The 27,766-nt window shown below is 39.2% G+C and overlaps 3 protein-coding genes across 7 annotated transcripts in view; 1 reads left to right on the top strand and 2 right to left on the bottom strand.

Moving 5' to 3' along the window:
• The window catches only part of LOC119691823 (trypsin CFT-1-like), a 238,995-nt gene that overhangs the window by 36,646 nt on the left and 174,583 nt on the right, over positions 1-27,766 (bottom strand). The gene's annotated exons all lie outside the window — the stretch shown is intronic.
• LOC125490743 (trypsin CFT-1-like) overlaps positions 1-27,766 on the top strand; it is a 38,036-nt gene that overhangs the window by 10,039 nt on the left and 231 nt on the right. The window contains exons 3-8 of one of the 3 annotated variants that reach the window (XR_007267886.1): positions 2,715-2,825; positions 4,358-4,440; positions 6,229-6,529; positions 12,889-13,024; positions 13,195-13,346; positions 27,153-27,277. Coding sequence is in view for 2 of the 3 variants with exons in the window: in XM_048630993.1 (XP_048486950.1) it covers positions 2,715-2,825; positions 4,358-4,440; positions 6,229-6,529; positions 6,690-6,825; positions 7,001-7,152; positions 7,386-7,511 (909 nt within the window). In the remaining variant the exon portion in view is untranslated. Of the gene's footprint in view, positions 1-2,714; positions 2,826-4,357; positions 4,441-6,228; positions 6,530-6,689; positions 6,826-7,000; positions 7,153-7,385; positions 7,618-12,888; positions 13,025-13,194; positions 13,347-27,152; positions 27,512-27,766 lie in introns of those variants that run through there. The other 2 variants (XM_048630994.1, XM_048630993.1) reach the window with 2 other exon arrangements.
• On the bottom strand, positions 24,205-25,998 carry LOC125490744 (putative nuclease HARBI1). The gene is made up of 2 exons (XM_048630995.1): positions 25,463-25,998; positions 24,205-25,252 (listed from the first exon to the last, which is right to left on the bottom strand). Exons 1-2 carry the CDS (start codon positions 25,739-25,741, stop codon positions 24,491-24,493), a joined length of 1,041 nt encoding a protein of 346 aa, XP_048486952.1. The 5' UTR covers positions 25,742-25,998; the 3' UTR covers positions 24,205-24,490.

The raw sequence follows: 27,766 nt of genomic DNA, 5'->3' as shown, positions 1-27,766 counted from the left end.
GTGATGCCAGCCCTTGGAATATTACCAGCAAATCCGAGCAACAAAGTAATCGAATAGAAATATCGATACAATATTAAATACAAAAGATATTTTATTTATCAATAAATTACATGTTCTGGTACTATTTGTGCCAAAACTAGTACATTTGGTTTATAAAATATCATTATATTTAAGTCTTGAAGACTTTTATTCATAGTAAACCATTTTCTTTTTCTCTTTATTCGATTCACTATAATCGATATTTTTTGAATATTTAAATCTAGTAACACTGAATCTTGCTTGTCAATCTTGTCATAGTAGTTGTTATTTCATTTTCCATTACCTAACCTAATTATTTAATATTTTGAATACCGCTGAAACTGCTGAAGATATAGAACAAATGTGACAAAGGGGAGAACCAGACCCGGTTCCTGTTCCACCTCATCGGCAGGCTCCCGTCCCACTTCTTCATCAGGAACCTGCAGAAGCAGCAGAACAAAAACACGCAAAATCCTGACAATATTTTCTATGAACCATAGGATGATAAATACCTAAGTCAAATATGAGAAGAGCAACTGCGTTCTGCAGTTCGAATCCCGGCGCTGACATGTGCCAATGTGTTCTTTGAATTTAATTAAAATGTATACCATCACACTTACAGTGAAGGAAACCTGCATACCTATCTAGATTTAGCACATCTAGAGAGCCAGGTGCAGGTACTTACACCCCAACAGAGTATAGAATAGAGTAGGTAATAGGAACATAAAATTCCTAAAGTTGATTCCAGGCAAATTATGTTATGTAAATAAAACAATGATCTTTTAAACAGTATATTTTATTTCATTACATTACTCGCCAAATGCATACCCATATAGTAGAACCTTTACATATAGCATTTCGAAATGGCATAGCAGATCCCTGTTGCGGAATGGTAATTTAAAACTTCAGAAGTTGGATAAGTATAACATTATTCCATGATGAAAGTAGTAGCCTGATCTAGTCGATAATATTAATAAAATCATTATATTTATTATGTACGTTGCACGTCCCGTATTTATTTAAACGTAAACATATAACTTGATATACCTAACATATTATTATCAAATTATCAATCAATTTTGGATGAATGGCTCTTTGCCGTGTGTGACTAACACGGCTAACTGGGCCAGAGTCAGGTGACCAATGCTCACGGTATTGAAAAGCAGTCGTTACGGTTATTTTAGACTATATGTACAGTTAAAACCTGAAACAACCAGACAAACACAATATATGTACAAAAAGACATCACAAGTAAAGGTTAGATTTGTTAGTATATATGAACAAACACATTTACAGTTTAATATTGTTAGTCTTAAGGAATTTGTACAGTATATTAACAAGGGGAGTATGTACAAGGGTTAGAAGATAGTTAGTATTTACAGGTTTGGGGATAGTGGGAGGGAGGATATCATATAAAGAAGATTGAAGATTGGGACATTCGAAGAAGAGATGATCAACAGTTCCTTCACTGGCACCGCAGTCGCAGACAGAGCTATCACGGACCCGAATCCTAGCCAAATGCACCGGGGTTATCAAATTATTATTCACGTTGTTCGTCTTGTGTTGTTCAAGTGTTGACATGGTGTTGACGTTTAGTTGTTGACATGACACATTTTTTATCATTTCAATTTTTCTGCTCTGGTTTGTCAATTTTTATCATTATACTGAGATCCAACCTAGACATTTATGACGTAAATCACAGAGTACTTGGCATAAACATTACTTCACTTGACGTTCCATTCTCCCTGTATTAATGTTTACGTTCCATTACGACTACTTTTTAAACATTATTTTTCTTCATTTTTCTCATTTCGCCCAGCTTCTAAAAATCTAGTAATTTATTTATTTGTGTACCTATACAGTGACTCTCTAAACATGGTACTTTCATTACGGAACCCGTCATTTTCATAGGGGTACCAAACGTCCTTAGAACTCTGCCATTGTCCTTTAGACTCCACCGACAATCAATCTTACTACCTACTTAAATACTTTATTAACTGTATAACTGTGAGTGTAATTATTTATCCAGTGAATCTTTATTTATCAGTCTACCTATGTATATAATAATATTATTGTGTACTACCTATTTATGTGTATGCCTTCACATCTGCTTATGTATATATAATATAGTATATATATTTGTGTACTAAGGATGTACCTACCTAATAATTCACTTTTATTAATAATGACACACACACACTCACACACACACACACACACACACACACACACACACACACACACACACACACACACACACACACACACACACACACACACACACACACACACACACACACACACACACACACACACACACACACACACGAACACACACACACGAACACACACACAAAACATGTCTGCTTTTGTAACCTGAATAATTACCTAGTTTAAGTTCTAGTTCTAATAAATTACTATATATTAAGTTAACATAGTAAAATCCATTAATGGCCTTATTTATAAACAATGTTAGCAAACTATGTTAATTAAGATGCTGTGGATTTCTGTTAATAAATAAAATAAAAATAAAAATAAATAAAAAAAATAAGATCACTGGATATTTCATCCGATAACTTGGATATGTTGGTAATCTTTTTTCTAAACCAGAAACTAGATAAACATTGCAAGGTAAATGGATCAAAATAGCCAACCGGACCTCTAGAATTGACTCTGGTGAATTGCCTACATTACAGAATTTCCGGAAATTTCTGAGGGACCAAGCAGACCATCTGGAGTCGCTTGACCCTGGCCAGCCTAATGGACCCAGTGACGCCCATATGAACTCCGCGAGGAAGGCTTCAAGGGTAAAACCTAAACCTTATACCAGCAATAATCAGTGTCCAAGTTGTAAAGACGGGCATTATATTGAACAATGCCCAAGATTTCTAGCCCTAAACGAGGCCTCACGCCTTCGGGTCGTGAGAAAATTAGGACTATGACTATGCCTGAATACGATACACTACCGATACCGACCTGCAGAGCTACCACTTGCAAAATATGTAAAGGTAAGCATACTATCTATGTTAAATAGATATTTAGGTGTGTAGGTATAATGTAGTACCTACCATGTTTTTTTTTTAATAAATAGGTAAGTATATTTTGATTTTAGTTAACTAGATTAAGAGGAGAGTATAGCACTTGCTCGTCCATACAAAAAGAGAAAACGTTTTACTACCTCTAAATATTATCCAATCTCCATGATTTTTTAATATGTGATTGACACAAGGAATAACTAGGTTTATAGCTTTTACTTTTTTCGAATTTTTTTATAGATTCAAACTTATAGGCACCTCAAATAACGTAATTTTTGTGTGTTGAATCAAGCCGTTGGTTGAACAATAACAATGTTTTTTTTTTTTAAAAGCGAAACCTATGAACCTAGAATATATTATGCTGAAGCGATTGACACCAAAATCTAAAAGATTCGTTGATATTTAGGTAGTGTAAAACGTTTTCTCCCGAAACCAGAATTTCATTAAGAAAAGTACCTATTGTCAGTCGCGTGCTGCAGTGCATCTCTATCGCACCCGTGCCCGGGGTATGAGAGCGCAAGTGATAACAAATATTTTCCTAAATACCTATTTCGCTAGAATCGCGAAGGTATACTCTCCTCTTAAGTATATTTTTTTACCTTCACCTGATAATGTGCGGTGTTGGTACGGTAGCTGGATTTCTGCTTAGAACATGTTATGCTGAGTTGTACACAGTTTTACGGGTAGGGTCAATGTGTCTCAGTCTGTCCCAGTAAAACTTTGGTTCTTATTAAATTAACTTGATGGAGGTACCCAATATCCATAATGCAAGTTTTTGGTTCTGATGTAACTTATCACATTCCTTCTAATATGTGACGTTAAGTAGCGATTTTTATTATAATTATTAGAGTTCAGTTTTTAACGTCTTTAAAACTATTAAAAAAAACCTTTCTTAAGTAAGTAGGTGTGTAAATCAAAATTTGATACAGTTACGAGTATTATACGGCGTTTGTCGGTGTAGCATGTGTCTATGTTTTCATGGTAAGGGCCCAAAACTTCTAAAATGAAGTTAAGTACCTCTCATTTTCAATTTGTGGCGCTAGTTATACAGGGTGTTGCAAAAAGAGGAAGTATACTAAGCCGAAACATACATGTGCAGCATGTTTTATCTAAGCCGAAAATGAAAGCAGAATACAAAAAAAATCCGCAAAAAAGAAAACCATAGTAAAAAGTCACGTGACCAACAAAATTTTCTTAGTTTACAACATGCTGCACACGTAGGTTTCGGCTTAGTAGGTATACCCTTTTTGCAACACTCTGTCCTCATCCTAACCTACATACTTAACTAATAGCTGTTTTTGCAGATCAGACAGAAATGGTTCAAGGACTGCGGGGGCGTGATACTCACACAGCACCACGTGCTCACCGCTGCGCACTGCTTATTCCAGTAATAAAAACAAAATGTTGTAGTTTCGATTTAGCGGTCGGCCATTCTCGAAATTATCATGAACGCCTCACTATATTTCCCTTTCATTGATTCACAAGCTATCCCCAAAAAGCTTCGCTTCGCCTTAAAAAGTTTCCCGTAGGACTTCCGCTATTAAAAGTAGCCTATGTGTTAATCCAGGCTGTCAGCTAACTCAATAACTACCGAATTTCATTACAACCGGTTCAGCCGTTTTGACGTGTAGAAGTAACAAACATACACCCACGTACTCACAATGTTTCGCCTTTGTAATATTAGTACGATTTACTCTATAGTGGAGACTTGTACGTAATTCTCCACAATAGAGTATTTTATTTTGTAACATCATTTAAAGAGGGAAGTACCTACCTATAAAACAAAAAAAGGTTTTTTTCTATTTCTTAATATTATCAAATCTCCAAGATTTTTAGAATGATAATGACACAAGCCCGTAAAATGACAATAGGCCCGCCCCCTATTACATTGGGACTAACATAACACTCTGGCGAAAAGTGGATGCAGCAATGCACCTCTGCCTACCCCGCAAGGGAGTACATTAGTACAAGGCGTGAGTGTGTGTGTGTGTTTAATGACACAATAATTACTATGAACCTATTTGCTATATAGATTCAAACTTATAGGCACCTCAAACCTCAAGTAACGTAATTTTTGTGATCAAAACTGTGTCTAATCAATCCGTTTTTGAACATAAACCGTAGGTACGGTGGCCTGCGCCTAAAAGTATACAGGCGGAGTTTTTAAAATCGATCCCTGATGATGAAGGGACCAGCTTCATCTGTTATAAATCCGGGGACGTGTTGTGTGTGATGTGTGTAGCAGTGGTGTTTATGTGGATGTGCTTGAACACCATGTGAGCTTAAGATCGTTATTTTAAAAACTCCGCCTGTATACTTTTAGGCGCAGGCCACCGTACATAAAAAAAAAACGAAACCTACATACCTATAATTATGCAGAAGCGATCGACATCAAAATCAAAGAGATTTGTTGATAGGTCCTTGGTGAAAACTGTTTTCTAATCGCACCCGTGCCCGAGTGGATGAGGGAATGAGTGCACAATAGGCATGCCCGATCTACCGATTTTTTGAATCGATTCATTGGAATGCGATCTTCAGGCAGATAGGGTATACAGAGAAGATCGTATGAAAAAATCGTATCACCGTAAAATGAAAGTACCCAGCTCTTATTGATTTTGGTATTGGTTCGTTCACCATTTTGTTCCCCAATAAGTTGATTGGTCAGGTTAAGTCAGATACAATACACTCGATTGTGCTGCCAAAGTTTCACTTAATTTTCATCCCTATCCAGTATCTAGTGTTTTTATAAAGTTTTTTATTTTTATTTTAAATGCAACCATGAAAATAGCGATACGATTCAGCTAGAGAATCGATTCACAGAGTTACGATCCGTTATGATCCAAAACATCGATTGAAGCCATAAAATCGGGCATCTCTAGTGCACAAGCGATAGCAAATGTTTTCAAATATAATTCCTATTTAGCTAGGATTGCCAAGGTATACTTCCCTCTTAACATGCCCATGACTGCGTCTCAAGCGCCGCCATCATTCATGTCGTCCTCGTTGACGGGGCGTCAGCAACAGGGATGGTGCATATTATAATATTAAATATCAAATTAGTCGATCCAATAGAGAAACCGATGGATATAGTGTTGTATGGACCCTTCGCCACTGCAGTATCAAGTCATGCTGTGAATGATCTAGGTACTTTACCATACCTATAAAATCTTTCCAGAAAAATCAAAGACACTACAGCTGTTACTGGCACTACCATCTTGAGGGCATCTAAAGTTGTCATTCGCGTCGGATCCACCTACAATGACCGCGGAGGCTCAAAGCATGCGACGTCCAAGACTGTGGTCCACGAGGACTACAAATATTTGAAGAGTTACGACAACGACGTGGCAGTGTTGGTGCTGCCGACCAGTGTGAGCAACTACAAGAGCAGCTCGGTGCAGCCAGCCGTCATCCCCCCGGGGGGGTATGTGGTCCCGGACAACGCGTCTGTGGTAGCTGTCGGGTGGGGACAGACTGATGTGAGTATCTAGCACTTCACCTTCCGGATTTTATCGGCATCTATAGGTAAATAATGACCTAATATCTTATTTAATAATAAACGGATATATTAATTCCCATGTCTGGCATGATACCTCAATTTCTGTCGGCTTCCTTTACCACTACTGTAACAACCCGTAGATGAACTGCATCGAATCAACTCCCCTCGGCCTGCGGCACGTGGGGCTGCGCACGGTGGACCGAGACACCTGCGCCGCGCGGTGGGGGGCTCGGGCCCCAGACTCCAGGCTCTGCGCGGCGCTGCTTGATGTTGGAGGTACGTTTGACGAGTTTTATCGAGTGCGTTTGAGGTTTCATGAAAAACCGACCCGCTTCGAAGTCACGGGATTCATGAGTGTTTGTGAGAAAGTTTGTGTCCACACATGTTGGGTATTTTCCAGACTCGTCAAGCCGCCATAGCTCCTCTAACAATAAGAGTTTGTGCCTTACAGGAGCCGGTGTTTGTATGGGTGACTCAGGTGGTCCCCTGGTGTACAACGGGGTGGTGGTGGGGGTGGCCGCGTTTGTTAAGACATGCGATGATTCCTTCTACCCTCATGTGTTCATGCGCGTCTCTAGCTACACCAACTGGATCAACAACACTGTAAGTAGTATAATGAAATATAGAAATAGAATAGAACCTTGGGCCGGTGCCTCCCTGTACTGCTCCCTTGCACCCCACGGCTGAGAATGCCCCCCCTTAAATAGTTTCTTCTCTTAACATTTCTTTATGACGAACAAGACCTCAGTATGGTGAGCAAATTTGATGAAATTAGGTAGGTAAGTACAGTAGGAAGATGATACCCTCGATTTACATTATAATTTAAAACTTTCCAGGTTAGTCAAAACCAGGTTGTGGCTGTGCACAAGAACAGTCACAACACCGCCGTGGCAGCTGACGTCACCAGTCTGATGCTACTCGCCTTCGCAACGTCAATTTGGATATTGTTTTCCGAAATCTGATTTTTTTTTTAAGTAAGATGATATAGCTTGACAACTTCGTGCGCGACCCTCCTTGCGGGGTGAGAGACGTGGCGGGGGCGAGGTAGCACGACATGCTACACACGTAGAAAAGTGTGCCCGGATTAATCTCGCGATAGCTTGTAACTATTTCTGACGTAATGTAAGAGTAAGTAAAATTTGATTCTATGAGTGTTCCCGTTAATGTCATATTTAGCTTAAAATTTATAGTTTGACAGCATTAAAATTAGGATGTCTACCTTCAGAATATCTACCAATTTGAATTTATTTAAGTATGTATGAAAAAGTGTTTTATTTTATAAAACAATTTCTATGTCACTTTTATGTTCACTCTCTGTTTGAACTTGTTCATGGTCGTCGTCATCCCCATCTTCATCATCGTTTTCATTAACTTCAATTATAAATCTAAAACAAAAACAAAAAAAAATATACCTACTTTGAAGTATAATGTACTAGAGTGTTCCAAAACTTCGATTTCACCAGAATCATCAGTGACTTCCATTTTCTTTAATGAAAAAGATTATCATCTTCCACCTTCAATTTTGGTTGCTTTCCTAGTTACAAGAACTGACAACTGACGCACTGTCATATGGACTCTTCGTCTTTGTTGTTTACTTTTTCGTATCTGACTGCGCCGCAGCCGCGTAGCAGGACTGATCCGGTACGCTGTTCTACAAGAAGCCCCTTAATTTGAGAAATTATACGATTTGTTATTTTTAACGTTATTTTGTTGACGAATTATAGATAGGTACCTAATTATAATATAATTAAATTTTTAAAAAGGTACCTAAATATTCCAACGATTGTGGAGGCTCCGGCCTCAACACTCATCCTAAGACTAATGGTCTCAGGATCAGTGGTCTCATGTGCGTCGAACTCAGATTATGACAGATTTTACACATGTGGCCGTCTCGACTGCTCGGCCGAGACTGCCGTAATAATGACGTGCAGTGCACGCGTTGCCCTTCCCCACTACCTCTCATGCTACCCGCTGTCGTCTTGGGTACCTCGTCCCCTCCGCGTCTGTCACCCCGCAAGGAGGGTCGCGCACGAAGTTGTCGAGCTATAGTTTTAGTGTTAAAAAGAGGATGGGCGTTTTGGGACCAATAAAGATGAGTCACACATCGTTGGATAGCTCTTTTCAAGTTAGCAAAAAAATATTTTACGTCAAATCCGTATTTATAAGTGGTCCATTTTGAAATAAATTCGTCGGAAGCAAGTATTTTTCATAGACATTGCACTCTCTCTCCTGATGACAGTTAGGGCGTAATACACGTGAACACGTATTTTTAAAATGGGAGATATTACTTTCAACAGGTTTATTTTATTGATATAATAAAATATAATAATATTAAAATGAATGATGATCATTTGTAATAATAAAAATTAAAAAATGAATGGCAAAAAATAACAAAAACATGAAAATTACAGAAATAAAATATAACCACTTTCAAGGTATGATTATTCTAATTGGACAGTAAATCAGGAGTCGCTTCTCTTATTCATATTCTGCAAAAAAAAAACCTTTTCAACGACGTTTCACTCATTTCTATTGGTGCTGGTCCCAGCTTCCATAGATTTGTGTCCATCCTCTTGAAAACAGTTTAATTAAATAATTTAAAGTTTTGTAATTTAACATAATTTTATAAATTTATTATGGTTCATATGGTTTTTTTCCTATTATACATATAGGATGTTGCCGGAGTGGTATATGTAGATAATGTAGTTACCTGAAGAGGGGTGACTCAGACTCATTCCGTGCAACTTTTGTGAGGTAGTTTAACTTAATGATGTTGATGACTTCGAAATTTTGTCTTATATTGAAATTAAATGTATTTTTAACAACTTATGATTTTTTATATCTTTCCTTGGCCCCATTTGGTACATTAAAACTATGTAGGTACGAATAAAGTTTATAAAAAAGACGTATGTAGAAATATACGAAACCTTTTACACATTTGTTGTGCCCTAGAGTTCTCTTGCAAAACTAAAGGTACCTAGCGATTAAAATTACACGGCGGTGTTGTAAAAAACATTGTTCAGTAACTAGGTACTTAACTATATTATAATATAAAATTTAACAACATTTCCCATGTTCTACTCTACATACCTTAGATTAACAATATAAGAACAAGATGGTGTGTCACTTCACTGGCGCATTCGACGCTGTATCTATGTCAGGTCAGTATGTACAATACCTAGGAACTTACGTAGCGTATGACATGCAATGCAGTGTGTTAAAAAGGATAGACAAGACACAAAGAGTTGTAGATTTTCACCTTTACTATAATTATTTACCACTATTGCAACACCTTGTACTTTTATATATCCGTCCTCATTGCTTCACCGTAGACAAGTAAAAAAGCTACAATAAATAAAATTGCGATGGCCATGGCTTGGCCATCGCAATTTTTACTTACTTTTTGACAGGTAATAAACAGGAAAGTGATAGTTTTCAGTATGAAGTTACTAATTATGACTGTGCTATTTTACTATGGTAAGCTTTATTATTTACGGTAGTTAAGTATGGTAGAGTACAATTGGGTAAATATCTACATAATATCTATGTGAATATGTGGTACTTTATACGAAGCATCTTCAATTTTCTGAGGCAAAAGAATGTTACTTAATCAATGTCTATTTAAAAAGTAGAAGAATTGCTTTTTCTTTGTAGTCAACCCCCAGTAAAAGAGTGAGATTTTTTTTCAACATTATTGTCTATCTTACCTGCCTTAAGAATATAAATTTTATCCTTATGCGATCCATACATTTTATGCGATCAGGAATTTCTCATAAAAAATATGGACTACGTGTAGGTAGGTATATAATTATGGTTATAATTATGTTTTCAGGGAGCTGTGAGGACAAGGTGACTGTGAGGGAGCCCCCCGCGCTCCCCGCACCCCCCGCCAACAGGATCGTCGGGGGACAACCCACCACCGTCAGGAGATACCCTTACATGGCGTATTTCCGATCATTTTATATGGTACTGCTGCTTTGCCAGACCCACCGACATATTTATGGAAGCTGTCAACGCGAGCAATGAAAAGTTTAAATTTTCATAATACCTACCGACACCAAACAGGGAAGTGATGTTGATGTGACTGTGACCGTAGGTACACAGTTGTACGGGTAAGGTCAGTGCGTCTCAGTATGTTCGAGAAATACTTCTCAAATGTTCTAAAAATTAAAATAATGAAGGTATTCAATATCCATAATGATAGTTATTTGTTGGGAGTTCTGATGTAAGTTATCAGATCATATCAAAATTATGTGACATTACTTACTAATGATTTGATTAACTATAACTTATTAAGAAGATACGTCAGTTTTCAGGGTTTTAAACTTCCACGGTATAATAATAAAAAAAAAAATATTTTATTTATTTAACTCTTCGTTGTACAAATATTACAAACATTACATTGTACAATTTTATAAGATTTTAATTAAAAAATAATCATTTATAATTTGTTTGACAGCCAACGTCTACCATGTATTTCTGTTTCGATGGTAAGGCCCCAAAACTTTAGTTAAATTAGGAGGTAAGTTCTAAAAATTAAAATTATGAAGTTACCTTTCTTTTTGTCAAACCAGGATGCGTTACTTACGGGCCTTTTCGGTGCTGGACACCATTATATTTTTTAATTATTCTTAGGCCCTGTTCCACAATGTCTGGTTAGTGGCTACTTGTGAGATTAAATACAAGCTGTCACTCTCTGTTATTATATTTTTGACAGTGACAGCATGTATTTTATCTCACAAGTAGCCACTAACCAGACATTGTGGAACAGGGCCTTAATGTTCTTTTGTTTGATTCACTTTTAATTTTCGTTTTTTATTTTATTTTTTTGTGTACTTATGTTATTACTTACTATTTTTTGATGTGTGGTGCTAGACACCGAATAAAGATTTTTTATTTTTTATCTTTATCTTGGCGTCATAGCTCGGCGTCATGTTAGCGCTCTGACGCGCGCTGGTAATGCTTTCTGTTTGACGTAGCCTTATGTTATTTTGAATTTGCGGTTAGTTATTATATAGCCCTCATTGTAACGTACTTTATGTATTTACTGATGTGTATTTGCAGATGCGTGGTCAGAGGCTGCTGGGGGGTGCCTGCGGGGGCTTGATACTCACACAGCACCACGTGCTCACCGCTGCACACTGCTTATTTCGGTATTAAATTCCAAAATGTTGTAAGTACTTAGTTACGATTTAGCGGTTGGCCATTCTCTAAATTATCATGAACGTCTCACTATATTTCCCTTTCATTAATTTACAAGCTGCCCCCAAGAGCTTCGCTGCGCCTTTAAGGCGCTATTATACGCAGAACTAGCGCAACCATTAGATAAAATTCGTAACATCCGTTTGAAAGCGTTTGATAAGGAGGTAGGTACTAAAATTGGCGACGAAGACGCCAGCGGCGGAGCTATAATAGTTAATATAATTTCCTTTATGGTGGAGGCGTACGTACTGTACGCTGGCGTCGTGGACGCGGTCCAAAGGAAGTTGTCCCGGCTCTAAGGCTGTTCCTCCACCACCGCCGTTACCGGAAGGTGATGACGTCGCCAATTTTGTGATATCATTTAACATGGCCATGAAGTGTCCGAGCGCCGTCATCCTTCATGTCGTTCTCGCTGACGGAGCGTCACGGATGGTGACGGCTGTGGTGGAGAAACGGCCTAAGCCACCGTGTAGCGCATATATTTACTATTTTAAATATCGAAATAGTCAGTCCAAAAGAGAACCCGATGTGAATTGTGTTACAGGTGTGAACCCTTTGCCACTGCAGTGTCAAGTCATGCGGTACTTTACACCATACCATAAAATCTTTCCAGAATAATCAATGACACTACAGCTGTTACTGGCACTACCATCTTGAGGGCATCTGAAGTTGTCATTTGCGTCGGATCCACCTACAATGATCGCGGAGGCTCAGAGTACGCATACTCTGAGCCTCCGCGATCATTGTAGGTGGATTCGACGTCCAAGGAGACGTCCAAGACCGTGGACACGAGGACTACAAATATTCGAAGAGTAAAGACAACGACGTGGCAGTGTTGGTGCTGCCGACCAGTATGAGCAACTACCGGAGCAGCTCGGTGCAGCCAGCCGTCATCCCCCCGGGGGGGTATGTGGTCCCGGACAACGCGTCTGTGGTAGCTGTCAGGTGGGGACAAACTGATGTGAGTATCAAACACTTCACCTTGCGGATTTTATCGGCATCTATAGGTAAATAATGACCTAATATCTTATTTTATAATAAACTGATATTAACCCCATGTTTGGCATGCATGATACCCCAATGAGCCCCTGAGTCATTTCTGTCGGCTTCCTATACCACTACTGTAATACCCCGTAGATGAAATGCATCAAGTCAAACCCCCTCGGCCTGCGGCACGTGGGGCTGCGCACGGTGGACCGAGACACCTGCGGCGCGCGGTGGGGGGCTCCAACCGCAGACTCCATGCTCTGCGCGGCGCTGCTTGATGTTGGAGGTACGTTTGACGAGTTTTATCGAGTGCGTTTGAGGTTTCATGAAAAACCGACCCGCTTCGAAGTCACAGGATTCATGAGTGTTTGTGAGAAAGTTTGTGTCCACACACGTTGGGTATTTCCCAGACTCGTCATACCTAGCTCGGCTAACAATAAGAGTTTGACCACACAGGAGCCGGTATTTGTACGGGTGACTCCGGTGGTCCCCTGGTGTACAACGAGGTGGTGGTGGGGGTGACCTCATTTTCGATGACATGCGACGATTCCTTCTACCCTCAAGTGTTCACACGCGTCTCTAGCTACACCAACTGGATCAACAACACTGTAAGTAGTTTAATGAAATATAGAAATAGAATAGAGCCTTGGGCCAGTGCCCTGCTGTACTGCACTCTTGCACCCCACGGCTGAGAATGCCCCCCCTTAAAGAGTTTCTTCACTTAACTGTTCTTTATGACGAAGAAGAAAATATTTTTGTTATCATACCTATACCTACCTTATACGTAAAATTATAAACGCGAAAGTTTTTAAGTAGGTACAAACCTAAGTATGGTGAGCAAATTTGATGAAATTAGGTACGTAAGTAGGAGCTGATACCCTCGATTTACATTATAATTTTAAACTTTCCACTGAGCGCCCCCCAGTAGGCGCGGCGATTTCCGTGATACAGGGTAACTCCTGGCTGGTGGGGTGCATTCATTGATCCATTCCAGGTAAGTCAAAACCAGGTTGTGGTTGTGCACAAGAACAGTCACAACACCGCCGTGGCAGCTGACGTCACCAGTTTGATGCTACTCGCCTTCGCAACGTCAATTTGGATAATGTGTTCCAATATCTCATTATTTTTTTAAGTAAGTAGCTACCGATGATAGTTTTAATGTCTAAATTTAAACACAATAAGTAAACAAATTTTTTTATAAATTTATGTTTAAAAAGTGGCTTTTTAGGCAAATACTCATGTAAGTTTTGCATTTCCGTTTATAATTTTTTTTTTCTTATTATACATAAATATAGGATTTTCTCGGAGTGGTAGGTATATTATATGCGAAACGTTTTACATAATAATATTTGTTGTGTCCTAGAGTCCACTTCCTACCTCCGAGAGGTAGGATCGAAATATTTTTCGTCCAGAACCAACCGAGGACCTCAAAAACTCTCAGATGGGACTCTGAGTCTCATAAGAGAACGGAGAGAAATGAGGTTGCAGTCTTCAGTTGATATGGTCGAATACAGACGTCTAAACAGACAGATCGCCAAAGCAAGACGTTGCGATATGAGACGCTACAATTGCAAGCGCATTCAAGACGCAATAGAGCAAAACAAGGGCTCCAAAGTCTTTGCTAGAGATCGACCTGTTCGGCAGACTCTGTTGACCCAACTGAAGACCGACACTGGCAACACCGTTTCATCAGTGCCCGAAATTCTGGGAGAAATTGAGAGATTCTACGGACAGTTATACACCACAACACAAAACCCTATTACCAGCGGTGCTCACGACAGCCGAGCGCCACTCACCCGACACTATACCGAAGATATTCCGGACGTCAGTCTAGACGAGATTAGTATAGCTCTCAAACAGCTAAAAAACAACAAAGCTCCGGGAGATGATGGAATAACGACAGAACTTCTGAAAGCCGGCGGTAGACCGATTTTAATAGCACTTCGGAGGCTGTTTAATTCCGTCATACTCGAAGGCACAAGCCCGGAGGCATGGAGCAGAAGTGTAGTGACTTTGTTCTTCAAGAAAGGCAACAAAGCCCTATTGAAGAATTATAGACCCATTGCACTTCTGAGCCATGTGTACAAGCTGTTTTCGAGAGTTATTACGAATCGTCTCGAGCAAAGACTCGACGACTTCCAGCCACCCGAACAAGCCGGGTTCCGAAAAGGCTATAGTACCATAGATCATATACACACGCTTCGGCAGGTTATACAGAAGACCGAGGAGTATAATCTACCTTTATGTCTAGCGTTTGTGGACTATGAGAAAGCCTTTGATTCTATTGAGCTCTGGGCGATGCTTCAATCCCTTCAGCGGTGCCATATAGACTATCGCTATATCGAGGTGTTGAGATGTATGTACAATGCTGCCACAATGTCAGTTCGATTACACGAACATAGCACAAAACCGATCCAGTTGCAAAGGGGCGTGAGACAGGGAGATGTTATTTCTCCGAAACTGTTCACCTGTGCACTGGAAGATGTTTTTAAGCTTGTAGAGTGGAAAAGACTGGGCATTAACGTCAATGGCGAATATATCTCTCATCTACGATTTGCTGATGACATAGTTATTATGGCGGAAACGCTGGAGGAGTTAGGCGAAATGCTCACAGACCTCAATGATGCCTCTAAACAAGTTGGGCTGAAAATGAACATGGACAAGACAAAGGTCATGTCGAACGAACATGTTTCATCATCGCCCGTAACTGTAGGAGGTGTCACCATCGAAGTTGTCGATCAGTATCCCTACCTAGGACAAGTGATCCGATTAGGTAAATCCAACTTCGATAAAGAGGTAGCTCGTAGAATCCAACTCGGATGGGCAGCGTTCGGGAAATTACGACACATCTTCACTGAAAACATACCTCAGTGTCTGAAAACAAACGTTTTCAATCAGTGCGTGTTGCCAGTGATGACTTACGGAGCCGAGACGTGGTGCTTCACCAAAGGGCTTATCCACAAGCTCAGAGTTGCTCAACGTGCTATGGAAAGGGCTATGTTAGGCGTGTCCCTGCGAGATAGGATTCGTAATGAAGAAATCCGCAGGAGAACTAAAGTTACCGACATAGCCAAAAGGATTAGCACGCTGAAGTGGCAATGGGCTGGCCACGTAGCCCGCAGAGCCGACGACCGCTGGAGTAGAAAGGTTCTGGAGTGGAGACCCCGTGTCGGCAAACGGCGTGTCGGTCGCCCCCCAACCCGTTGGTCTGATGATCTGCGGAAGGTAGCGGGAAGCCGCTGGATGCAGATGGCGGGTGACCGTTTGGGGTGGCGATCGTTAGGAGAGGCCTATGTCCAACAGTGGACTACAGAAGGCTGAGAGAGAGAGAGAGAGAGTCCACTTGCAAAGCTAACACCCATATTCTAAATCGTTTCCTCGACTCTCACTCCACTCAGACTCAATCGAGGAGCCCTTGAGGGATACTCCAAAACTTCCTCGAAATCGGTATTCTTAATCATAAATTTGAGCAAACTCCAGTGAGTTTGAGTCGAGGTGTGACGTCACCAATTCGAGGAATTTTATTTGTATAAGTTGGTAGTATTTGTCTATAATTCGATGTTCTGTGGTTCGGATTTACTTAATTGTCAAAATTTATGTCAAATATACTCTGTATAATTTGAAAAAAAAAAACATTTCGTCCGTTTATTTCTAAAGTTTCATTAAGTTTACGGTTTCTCAAGGGTTTTTTTAAGAATATTTTTGAGATTTAACTTCATTTACGCTTACTACTTTGGAGAAGTTTGGAGTGACATGTGTCTGGTCGCCAAATATTTTCTGAAAGTGAAAAATTTTGCCTCCAGGAACTAATAATTAAATTTAAGATTCATTCTATAACAACCATAGGGGCTGGAAACCCTGCAATAAAGAAAACTGCGTGGGCTCGCCTCACCGAGGAATTCAACTCAATAGAAACCAACTGTCGGGTAAGTACATTTAATGGGAACGACTGTAATCAGTTGTCTTAAGTGGATTTTCTATAGTTATGATTTCACCATGGAAGTAATAAGTACTTACGTACGTAGGGCAAAACACCCAGTAACTGACCACCTTAAGGGAGTTGTTCCAGTAATTTATCTGTAGCGGGCTCAATTCTAATCGCTTATTAAATCCGATTTTTGTTTTAGAAACTAGAATAACAGAGCTACATTCCTGAGTAAATAACAAACATGTAGAAGTTACTAATTTTTTTATATATTTTTGCAAACAAAAAGTAGTGATTTTCCCAGTAACTGACCACTAAAATCTAGTAACTGACCACACTCGATGCCAGTAACTGACCACCAATTTAAAATGGTTTAAAAATGGAATTATGATTAAATCTTATTATTATTTATATATTTGATTACTTCATGTAATAGTACCGATCGTCTGGTCTCTTTTAATGTGTGACACATCACTTTTGCTCAAGGTTTCTTAACTGAAAAGTGCATTAAATTAATTAATCAGATTAATGCATAATTTAAATGATATCTTATCCTAATAATCAACCATTTATTTATTAAAAACACAAGTTCATGCATTTTTGTTAAATACTAAAAACAAAGGAATAAACACACATGCACATAGTGAACACGCATTTTAAATTTACAGCTTTCAGGGAGATTAAGTGGCCCCAATGTAGTACCTTCAGATAAGTCACAGAAAGGCGATTTTGTTTGTCCGGAACAAGCCAGGATCAGTGGGACAGGCCCATGAAGCATTCATGGTGCTAGAAACGAGCATTTTCTTAAATATAAAATAGCGAATCCAAGCGCTAAAGACGGTCTTTTCCATATTCGGTATCAACTGATGAGGAAGAGGAATCGTGGCGGATTGTATTGTCGGCCTGGGAAAACATAAATTCCCCGCCGGAAAAGTAGGCCCTTTCCCCGCCGGTCCTTTCAAGGATATAGGACCAGAGACAGATGGTTTTCATTATTGCTGGAACCCCACCCAGAGACTTTCAGTGCGGCTAAAAGAGTCATTGAGGCTAGCCATTGTAATTATGACCGAATCAGATATTGGGGGTTAGTTTATCAGGATACAAAGATAGATGCCTTGACGAACGGGATTTCAATGACTTTGTTGAGGATTCAACTGGAATATTTAGGATGCTGTTGAAACGTGCTTTCGTAGGTAAGTAAGTAAGTTAGTATTTGGCCAAAGACAGGAGTAGTCATTTCTGCCAGGGGGACAGGGAATCTTTGCCTCGTTGAAGAGGCGTCACTAAAGCAGAACATCGCTGAACTTTCTGCATTTTCCGCTGCTGGACTAATGTGTCTGCCAATGATAGTATAGCGTTGCCAGTAAATTCCGGATAGTTGTGGTATCGGTTCCAAATGGCTGGGGTGTTGGTCGTGGTAACAACTTATAGAAGAATGCCCCATTTCTTGTGTGCCAATTTTACCGTTCTGTTTGAAATCCGCTGGCCGTTCATAATGCCATTGAAGGGCGTGTTGGTGCACCGGCTGAGGGTGCTAGCATTGTAGTGATGCTTTCTTTTTCCTATTTTGCTGAAGTGGCTTTGCCTGTCTTTGGAAAAATGTGGAGGCGCGTTTCGTCGGTAACGTATATTCGGGTTGGGTCATTAATAGCGTCATTGAGGTCTTGTTCGCCAAGTGCTTTTGTGCTCGGGGAACCAATTTCATCTGGTTCACAAGCGCTGGCATTGGTTAGGTACTCCTTTAGCTGTTCTGAAGATAGCATTTGAGTATCTTTTCATAGAGTGGGATGGTGAAAGCCATTTGTCTCCTGGTCTTGCATTCTTGAAGGGACTGCACCAAGGATTATCTTTAAGGAAAAATGGTGACATCTGTCTTTATCCTGGAGAATCCACATTATCCTAGGCTGATAGTATGCTCCACTAGCGTTTTTATCTTCCTCATCAGCTAATACCGAATCTGGAACAAACTTGGACTTTGTGTTTCAATTCTCTTTATTTTAAATGGTGCTTGCATGTCACACTGAATTATTTTGGAATGTCTTGTTGATCCTAGTTTGTCTCAGACAAGTGGAATTGCCTTTTCTATACTTTTTTTGCTATCTTGGCGCTTCTTCATCTCGCTGAAAGCTGTAAAAATATATCATATATAATAATACCAGTAACTGACCACCAATTTACCCAATAACTGACCACCTATGTCAGTAAATGGAAGGAGTGAAGATAGAATGCTCAGATTTTGACACAAGAAAATGGCACATATGAGCTATATTACTTTCTTATTTTGCCTAAATTCAGCTTCAACCAAAATTCCCAATAACTGACATAGGTGGTCAGTTATTGGAAAATCGCTGTTTTGTCGTCCAGTAACTGTCCACCCCATTAAAAACAATCAAACGGGAAATAACAAGCTGAATCTTATCAAAAACGTAATCTTTATAATTAAATCTATATGGTATAATTTTTTCTTTCAATGATTTCAATTTTTTTTCATGGTAAATTTTACGATCAAAAAGTTCACTTACCTTAACAAATACGTTAGTCACAACTGCAATTTACTCGGTTCGGACGCCAACTGAACTTTTTCGATCGCTCACTATCCATCTGTTGGCGGCTGGCAAAATCTTTTGTATCAGTAATGCTCTCAATGAACCACAAAATAGACTGGATGTTCACTAGATGGCCCTGCTTGGCTATATTTCTTATTTATTGGAGTTGAAGAGGAAGGTGGTCAGTTATTGGCACATGGTCAGTTACTGGGTGTTTTGCCCTACTTATCTAATGCTTAATCGTTTAATGGACCACTTTACTTATTTCAGAGGACAGAAGCCCAACTGAAAAAGTGCTGGGATAATTTAAAAACCCGCAAAAAACATGAGTTGGCTCTCCAAAAACGTGAGCGCATCAGGACAGGGGGTGGGCCTTATATGCCAGCCTCAACCTCTACATCGCATGAGGTGATCGAGGAAGGTCTGGCAGATTGTACCGATGTGGAGCTACATGGTGTAATAGATAGTGACTTCAATAGTCAAAATGTTGATGAAGGTAATTTTCTGTAAAATTATACTACCAAATTACGAATTTGTCTACACAGTTTAAGCAATCACCTATTTTAACAAAATACCCTAGATTTATTGGATTTTCTCGAATACAGTCCCTAGCCTCGGATCAGTTGCTTTTTAAGTATATTTTTTATATTCTATTCTCTGTGGGGGTGTTAAGTACCTGGGTGAATTTCCCGCGGCCAAAAATTGCGTGGCATCAATGAAATCGGTACTAAAAAACCAAGTTATAATTTTATAATATTTTTTTCCGGTTAAGTGAAATAGTTATCTATGTGTAGCACTAAATATTTTATTAATACGATTAATGGATATTTTTAAAATAAATATTAAACCTCAAAATCTTTCATTGCCGTGTCTGTCCCCACGTAACCACATTTTGTATTATTCTTCATTGATGAAAACATATTGAGTATTGATAGTTAAACTTAGTTTCATTTGATACATTAATAGTTAAAGTATTGTCACGGAATACCTTTATTGAAATATATAAAGAATATAACGAACGGTAAGTGAAAATTCATGTGTCCCAGAACTTCTGTTCATCGCCGTGTCCTAAACATGATCAAGGATATTGTTTTACCTATAAACTTGGGTGCCCCCCTCAGTGCGCTAATCGTTTCTTACAAGTGTCGCCTAACTGCTAGACGTGGAAGGAGGTTCATCGGTGCCCGCGTTTTTGCGCTATAGTGAAAATCAGTAAAATTTTTGGGGACTGGACAATTTTTCTTTCATTGCCGTGGATAGATATAACTTCTATAAAATTAAGTTAGTCTTCTAGAGTGAGCATTCAAAAGAAAGCTTTTTGAAAATATTTACCTTATAAAGTGTTTATTTCTTCGAATAGTTAATACTTTTTTAGTTATTTATATTTAATGCCTTGGTTTTCATCGCCATGCTTTCATTTCCGTGGCTTCCGTGGCCAATATTTGCTATGGCAATGAAAAAAAAGCCACGGCAATGAAAAAAATTTCATTGCCATGCCTTGTAAAATAATTTGTATTCATTGCCGTGGTTAGGTTATTCATTTCCGTGGCCAGGTTATTCATTTCCGTGACTTATGTTTTCATCGCCGTGGTATGTATGATTAGGGAAAGTAACATATCTTCACCATCTTTTACCTGTAATACAGGTAATATACCGATCACTGACATTACCTATAGGACTAGTCAAATTACCTCTTTTTGCAGTTCGTTAAAACGGATGCGTATCGCGATGTATAAAAACGAAATATATAGTATTACATAAATAATAACAATCACAACATAATTATAATAAAAGTTATGTATAAATAAGATCAGTGGTAGCTCAGTCGGGTAAGCACCCGCTTCCCACGCCAATAATGCGGGTGCAAATTCCGGCACTGACATGTACCAATGTGTTCCTTTGAATTTAAATACAATGTATACCATCGCTCTTACGATGAAAGAAAACATCATGAAGAATCCTGCATATCTACCTATAGATTTAGCACATCTAGATAATATGTGAACCCACCAACCCGCTGTGGACCAGCGTGGTGGGAAATAGTCCAAGCTTAGAAAGGCAGCTTAGACCTTGGGGATATGCACATTGCACAAAGGTCCCATTTGAGAGAGCCAAGTGCAGGTACTTACACCTCCCACAGATAGTAGAATAGAATATAATAGAACATACATCTCTGCAGGAGCTCAGCTGGATGCTAAGTGGCCTTAATGCTGCTTGCAACGTGTAGGCCTCCGTATGAACTTGGGCAAGACAAAAGTCATGTAGAATGTTCACATAAAACCGGAGCCGGTTATCCTTCGTGAGACAACTATCGAAGTTGTGCAATAATATGACTACCTCATCACGACCCATTACGTCCCCACTGCTGGGGCACGGGTCTCCTTCCAATGAAGGAAGGGTTTAGGCCTAGTCCACCACGCTGGCCAAGTGCGGGTTGGTGGACCCCAACACAAGTAAGCTTGTGCTGAGAGAGTTGTCGGGTAAGTGGGCAACCCGACTGTCAGATGTTTTCAAGCCACCCGAAGGCCTCTGACTAGGCTTAACGACTGCTGCCGAAGCAGCAACCGGGACCCACGGCTTAACGTGCCGTCCGAAGCACGGAAGCGTCCAGAAAAGCACCACTTGAAATTGGTCACCCATCCAATGGCTGACCGTGTCAGTTGTTGCTTAACCTCGGCGATCAGTTACGATCACTGAGGCCCGCTCGACTACGGACGCTTCTAATATGACTACCTGAGGCAGACTATTCGGCTAGGCAGAAGCAACTTCGACAAGAAGGCTGAAAGGCGCATCCAACAGTCTTCAACCATTGCGCCCTGCCAGTTATGACATATGGTGCAGAGACGTGGACACTGATGGTGGGACTGGTCCACCGATTTAAAGTCACTCAGCGTGCTTGGGGTTTCTCTAATGGATGGTATCAGAAAAGAGGTTATACGTCAGAGGACTATGGTTACCAACATAGCTTTCAAAATATGCAAGCTTAGGCAGGTAGCCGGTAGTGGCTGGATTCGGAAGACCGAGGAGCGAGTGTTGTAGCGCTCCTTGGGAGAGGCCTGTGTCCAGCATTGGATGATTATAGGCTGATGATGAAAACATGTACATTTCATATTATTATACCAATTAAAATATACTATGATTACCAATTAAAATATACTATGATTACCAATTAAAATATACTATGATTTAGCATAAAGTTCATAAAATATTCTATCATATCACATAATCTGTGTTAAATTACACAACACCATCAAAACCTCTAGCACCACAACCTAAAAATAGGTGAAAATATAGATGTTATAGGTAAGGTTTATCATATGTTGTGAACGTTATTAGTGTGAAATTAAACATTTTGTTTTATACGTCGCAATACGGACCCCACAATGCTACTTAGAGAATTCCATACTATATTCTTATTTTTTTATAGATACTGTCGTTCTTTCTTTCGTTCCAATATCTATCCAAATATTTCTGCCATACATACCGGTCTAAGTTTGCGTTTCCCTCAAAGTATTAAAAAAAAATTGCAGTGGATTGAGTTCTTTCATTGCCGTGGAAGTTTGTTTCATTGCCGTGGGCCTTTGTTTCATTGCCGTGGACGCTTGTTTCATTGCCGTGAACGCATGTTTCATCGCCGTGGCACGAAATTTTTAATCATCCGTATCTCGTTCAGTTTTTAACTTATCTGCTACCCATTTAGTGAGAACACTAACATTAACAAAAACTTTAATAAAAGCGTTTTTCTAATATAAAAAACCTTAAGATAAAAAAGTCCACGGAAATGAAGATTTTTTAGGACTTGTTGAAATCCACCCACCTGCACCTGGCTCTCTAGTGGAACCTTTGTGCATATCCCCTAGGTCTAAACTGCCTTCCTAAGCTTGGACCATTTCCCACCACGCTGGTCCACTGCGGGTTGGTGGGTTCACATACCTAGATGTGCTAAATCTAGATATGTAGGTTTCCTCACAATGTTTTCCTTCACCGTAAGAGCGATGGTATACATTGTACTTAAATTCAAAGAACTGATTGGTACATCTGGCCCGCATGTCTGGGGTGAGAAGCGGGCGCTTACCCGACAGAGCTACTACCGCTCCTTTTAAGTATATAATAAAAACCTATTTTTTATTTAACAGCAATGCCTGATGACGCTATGGAGGAGATAGAGACAGAATTTCTTATACCCCCACCGCACGATTCCCAGCGTGAAAGAAGGGAGAGTGCAAGCAGCCTGCAACCTGAAATGGGTAACGAGCCTAATAAAATATTCCATGTACCTGATGTACCTGCCTAGGCTAGCAACCTCTATTTACAGTATATAAAATTACATAAAAAGTTAAAAATAACAAGATATAGCTTAGTAAGTAACTAACCTAATTTTAAGTAAAATTTTTAAATTATATTCATACAGGAAATAAATTTGTAAAACCTATTTATTATTAAAATTTAAGTAGATAAATATTATTTTGTATGTACTCATTCATTTTAACCTTAATTATTTTCAGTTCGAGAGGAAACCACCCCAGGTCCGAGCCGTATAGCAGCCAGGCCCGGTTCACGAATATTAGATTATTGAAATCTAAATCAAGGTAAAAATGTAAATTATTAGAATCAATCATAATACCTTTGGTACCGTTATGTACACAGGTTATAAGTTGTGATAGATGTTTTAAGCAAGTAGTGTCAGGACAACAAGTCAGAGATATGATACAAGAACAACAGATCAACTGTTTATATTACTGGACAAGCTTGGATCATCATCATCAGCCAAGGGAAGTCCTAAGTTCACTGCTGGACATAGGTCTCTCCCAAGGAGCTGTTCTCAGCCTACCTTATCCAGCCACTACCTGCTTAATGATTTCAGGACTGAGGACATCCCATATGTTTCCCAGTTCTCATTCTAAGTCAATGCAAAATAAATAATATTTGTAAACAAACTTTCTCAAATTGTTACAGGAAGAAATGTAAGAGCTCGAGTGATTACGAGTACAGAGGAGTTTGGCCTGAGGCGAGAAAATTACCAAAGAGCTCAAGAGAGAGAAGAGGAACTCCACAGACTAAAAATGGAGGAGAGAGAGTGGCTAGCCAAAACCGCACAGGAACTATATAAAAAGGCTGTTTTAGAAAGAGAAAATGCAGAGGAAGTTCTTCGCTGTAGCCGTGCAAAGCGTGAAGAAGCAGAAATAATGTTAGGTATAAGGAAAAATAAATTTAGTCAATGAGTGAATGATCTTTGTTTTATTGGATAATAACATTTAAAACAATACATTCAATACCTAATTTAAGTGAAATGTCTACCAATAAATGCAGCCCTTATCAGGCTTCCACGCTCATTATCCGGAATTACTGCCACAGGAATCTCCTCTGCCATTATGAGCTCTGCTGGCAATTCTTGATTTGTCATAATACTTATATTATGCAAAACTACACAAGCCACTATAATATTAGGTATATTATGTAGTCTATTTTGTAATGTCCTAGAGAGACACGCAAATCTGCGTTTTAGGACACCATTCACCCTTTCTATTATATTTCTAGTGCTTATATGGGCACGATTATACCTTTCTTCAGGTTGTGTTCGGGGGTTGATGACTGGGGTATACATATAAGAAGTTTGGGCATAACCACTATCTCCCAGTAATATACCACTAATGGTGCCTTCTTCAAACATCATGTAGCAGCGACTGTTGGCAAATATTCTTGAATCATGCACAGATCCAGGCCATCGTGCCACAACATCATATATTTCCATTTGAGGACCACAGACTAATTGCACATTGATAGAAAAATTTCCTTTCCGGTTTCGGAACACTTCTCCACGTTCTCTGTCAGGGTTTTTTATGCTTATATGTGTGCAGTCTATGGCTCCAATTGCACCTGGGAATCCTGCAATTTGGAACATCTTCCTTTTATTCGCAGCCAATTCATTGACTGGTGGGAATTTCACATATTGTCCCACATGCAGCGCCAATGCTCTTGAAACCCGGGCTATGATTTTGCAGGCCACTGCTTGGCTCAACTTGTGGCGGTCTCCACAATCAATCTGAAATGTTAGGTTAAGATTAATATAGGGGCATAGGTATCACCTAAATACTGCAGGGTAAGTGGCGGGTTGCGCCCCCATCTACACCCTGACCTGCAATGATTGTAATAACTAATACATGTAGGTAAACAATATAAAAAAACTGGCAATGACAAACTGCACATGATAAAAACTCATATAATAAATAACTTTATCAGTTTGTCAGCTCACCTGGAAGTTTCCTGTTGCATAAAATCTCATAGCAACAAGAAGTTGTATTATGGGTGGAATGGGAAGACCTCTGCTATTTTCATTGGGTAATATGCCCGTTAACGGCAATATTGTGTTCACCATTGTTTCTTTCCTGAAGCGGAATCGTTGTTGGAATTCCACGTCATCGTAGCATTCCATCGGATTTGAAGCGTCCCGCAAATAACGTCGCGCTGGGTAGTCGTAAGGATCATTATATACATAATTAATGAACTCCTCAAATTCTTCAAAATCTTCCATTATTTTAAAATAACTTTCCTTTTTTCTGGGTTAGGCAAAATGAGGCAGCGCAGCGGTTTATGTAATGACAATAACAAGCTATAGATAACGTAAAAAGATGGCCGAAACACCGATTTTACAAGTCGAGGAAGCCTCAAGGTTGGTCGGCAGGTACCTTGAAATATGACAGTTGAATACTCGACTCGAGTAAGAATTCGCTCGAGTCGAGGAGATAGTAATGAACTAAGCATACAAATTTCACCTCAAGTGCTCGAGTCGAGTGAAGGAAATCTCGAGGAAACGATTAGGAATATGGGTGTAAGTGTCTTAAGGGGATAAATAGCTACGTTTACCTTAAATAAAATTTACACAGCGGTGTTGTAAAAAAGCATTGTTGTATTAAGTAACTACTAGCTGTTCCCGCGAGCTTCGCTTCGCCTTTAAAAGTTTTCCCGTGGGAATTCCGGGATAAAAAGTAGCCTATGTTCTTTCTCAGGGTCTAGACCATAATGTATCATACTAAATTTCATTCCAGACATTGTACAGACCTTAGAAGAATATACGAATACCGTCTTGGTAAAGTCATTTATGTTTACTGGCGTATTCGACGATGTATTTGTGTCAGTTCATTATATACTTATGTACAATACCTAGAAACTTACGTAGCGTAGGACATACAATACAGTGTGTTAAAAAGGATAGACAAGACACTAAGAGTTGTAGATTTTGACCTTTACTATAATTATTTACCACTATTGCAACACCTTGTACTTTAACGTCCGTCAACATTGCTTTGCCGTAGACAAGTAAAAAAGCTACAATAAATAATATTGCGATGGCCATGGCTTGGCCATCGCAATTTTTACTTAGAAAGGTACTTTTGAGACTGGAAATAAAAAGGAAAGTGATGGTTTTCAGTATGAAGTTACTAATTATGACTGTGCTATTTTACCATGGTAAGCATTATTATTTACGGTAGTTACAAGTACGGTAGAGTAAAATTGGATATATCTATTTTCTATGTGTATATGTGGTACTTTATACTAAGCTCCTTCAGTTTTCAAAGGTAAAAGAATGTAACCTTACCAATTTTTTATTTATATAGTTAGGTAGGTATACTAAATCAAAGTCTATTTAAAAAGTAAAAGAATTGTTATTTCTTTATTACCGATAGGGTACAATCAACCCCCAGTAAAAGAGAGTTTTTTTTTTCAATATTATTAGGAAAGGAAAGAATAAGCCAGATGATTGCCGACCTCCGATAGGAGATGGTATCCAAAGAAGAAGAAGAAGAACATTATTAGGCATGTATTAATTACCTACCTTAAGAATGACAATTTTATCCTTATGCGAACCATACATTTTATGCGATCAGGAATTTCTCATAAAAATTATGGACTACGTGTAGTTAGGTATATAATTATGTTTTCAGGGAGCTGTGAGGACATGGTGACTGTGAGGGAGCCCCCCGCGCCCCCCGCCAACAGGATCGTCGGGGGACGACCCACCACCGTCGAGGCATACCCATACATGGCGTATTTAAGATCATTATGTACGGTAGGTACTGCTGCTTTACCAGACCCACCGACATAATTATGGAAGCTTCGTTTGGAGCTGTCAACGCGAGCAATGAAAAGGTTAAATTTTCATAATACCGACACCAAACAGGGAAGTAATGTTGATGTGACTGTGACCGTAGGTACACAGTTGTACGGGTAAGGTCAGTGCGTCTCAGTATGTTCGAGAAATACTTCTCAAATGTTCTAAAAATTAAAATAATGAAGGTATTCAATATCCATAATGATAGATTTGTTGGGAGTTCTGATGTAAGTTATCAGATCATATCAAAATTATGTGACATTATATACTTACTAATGATTTGATTTAGCATAACTAATTAAGTAGCTATACGTCAGTTTTCAGGGTTTTAAACTTCTACGGTATAAAAATTAAAAAAAAATATTTATATTATTTATTTAACTCTTCGTTGTACAAATATTACAAACATTACATTGTACAATTTTATAAGATTTTAATTAAAAAATA

This window comes from Plutella xylostella, chromosome 27, assembly GCF_932276165.1.
Source record: "Plutella xylostella chromosome 27, ilPluXylo3.1, whole genome shotgun sequence".
Classification (NCBI taxonomy): domain Eukaryota; kingdom Metazoa; phylum Arthropoda; class Insecta; order Lepidoptera; family Plutellidae; genus Plutella; species Plutella xylostella.
This window is presented reverse-complemented; position numbering and strand designations above follow the sequence as displayed.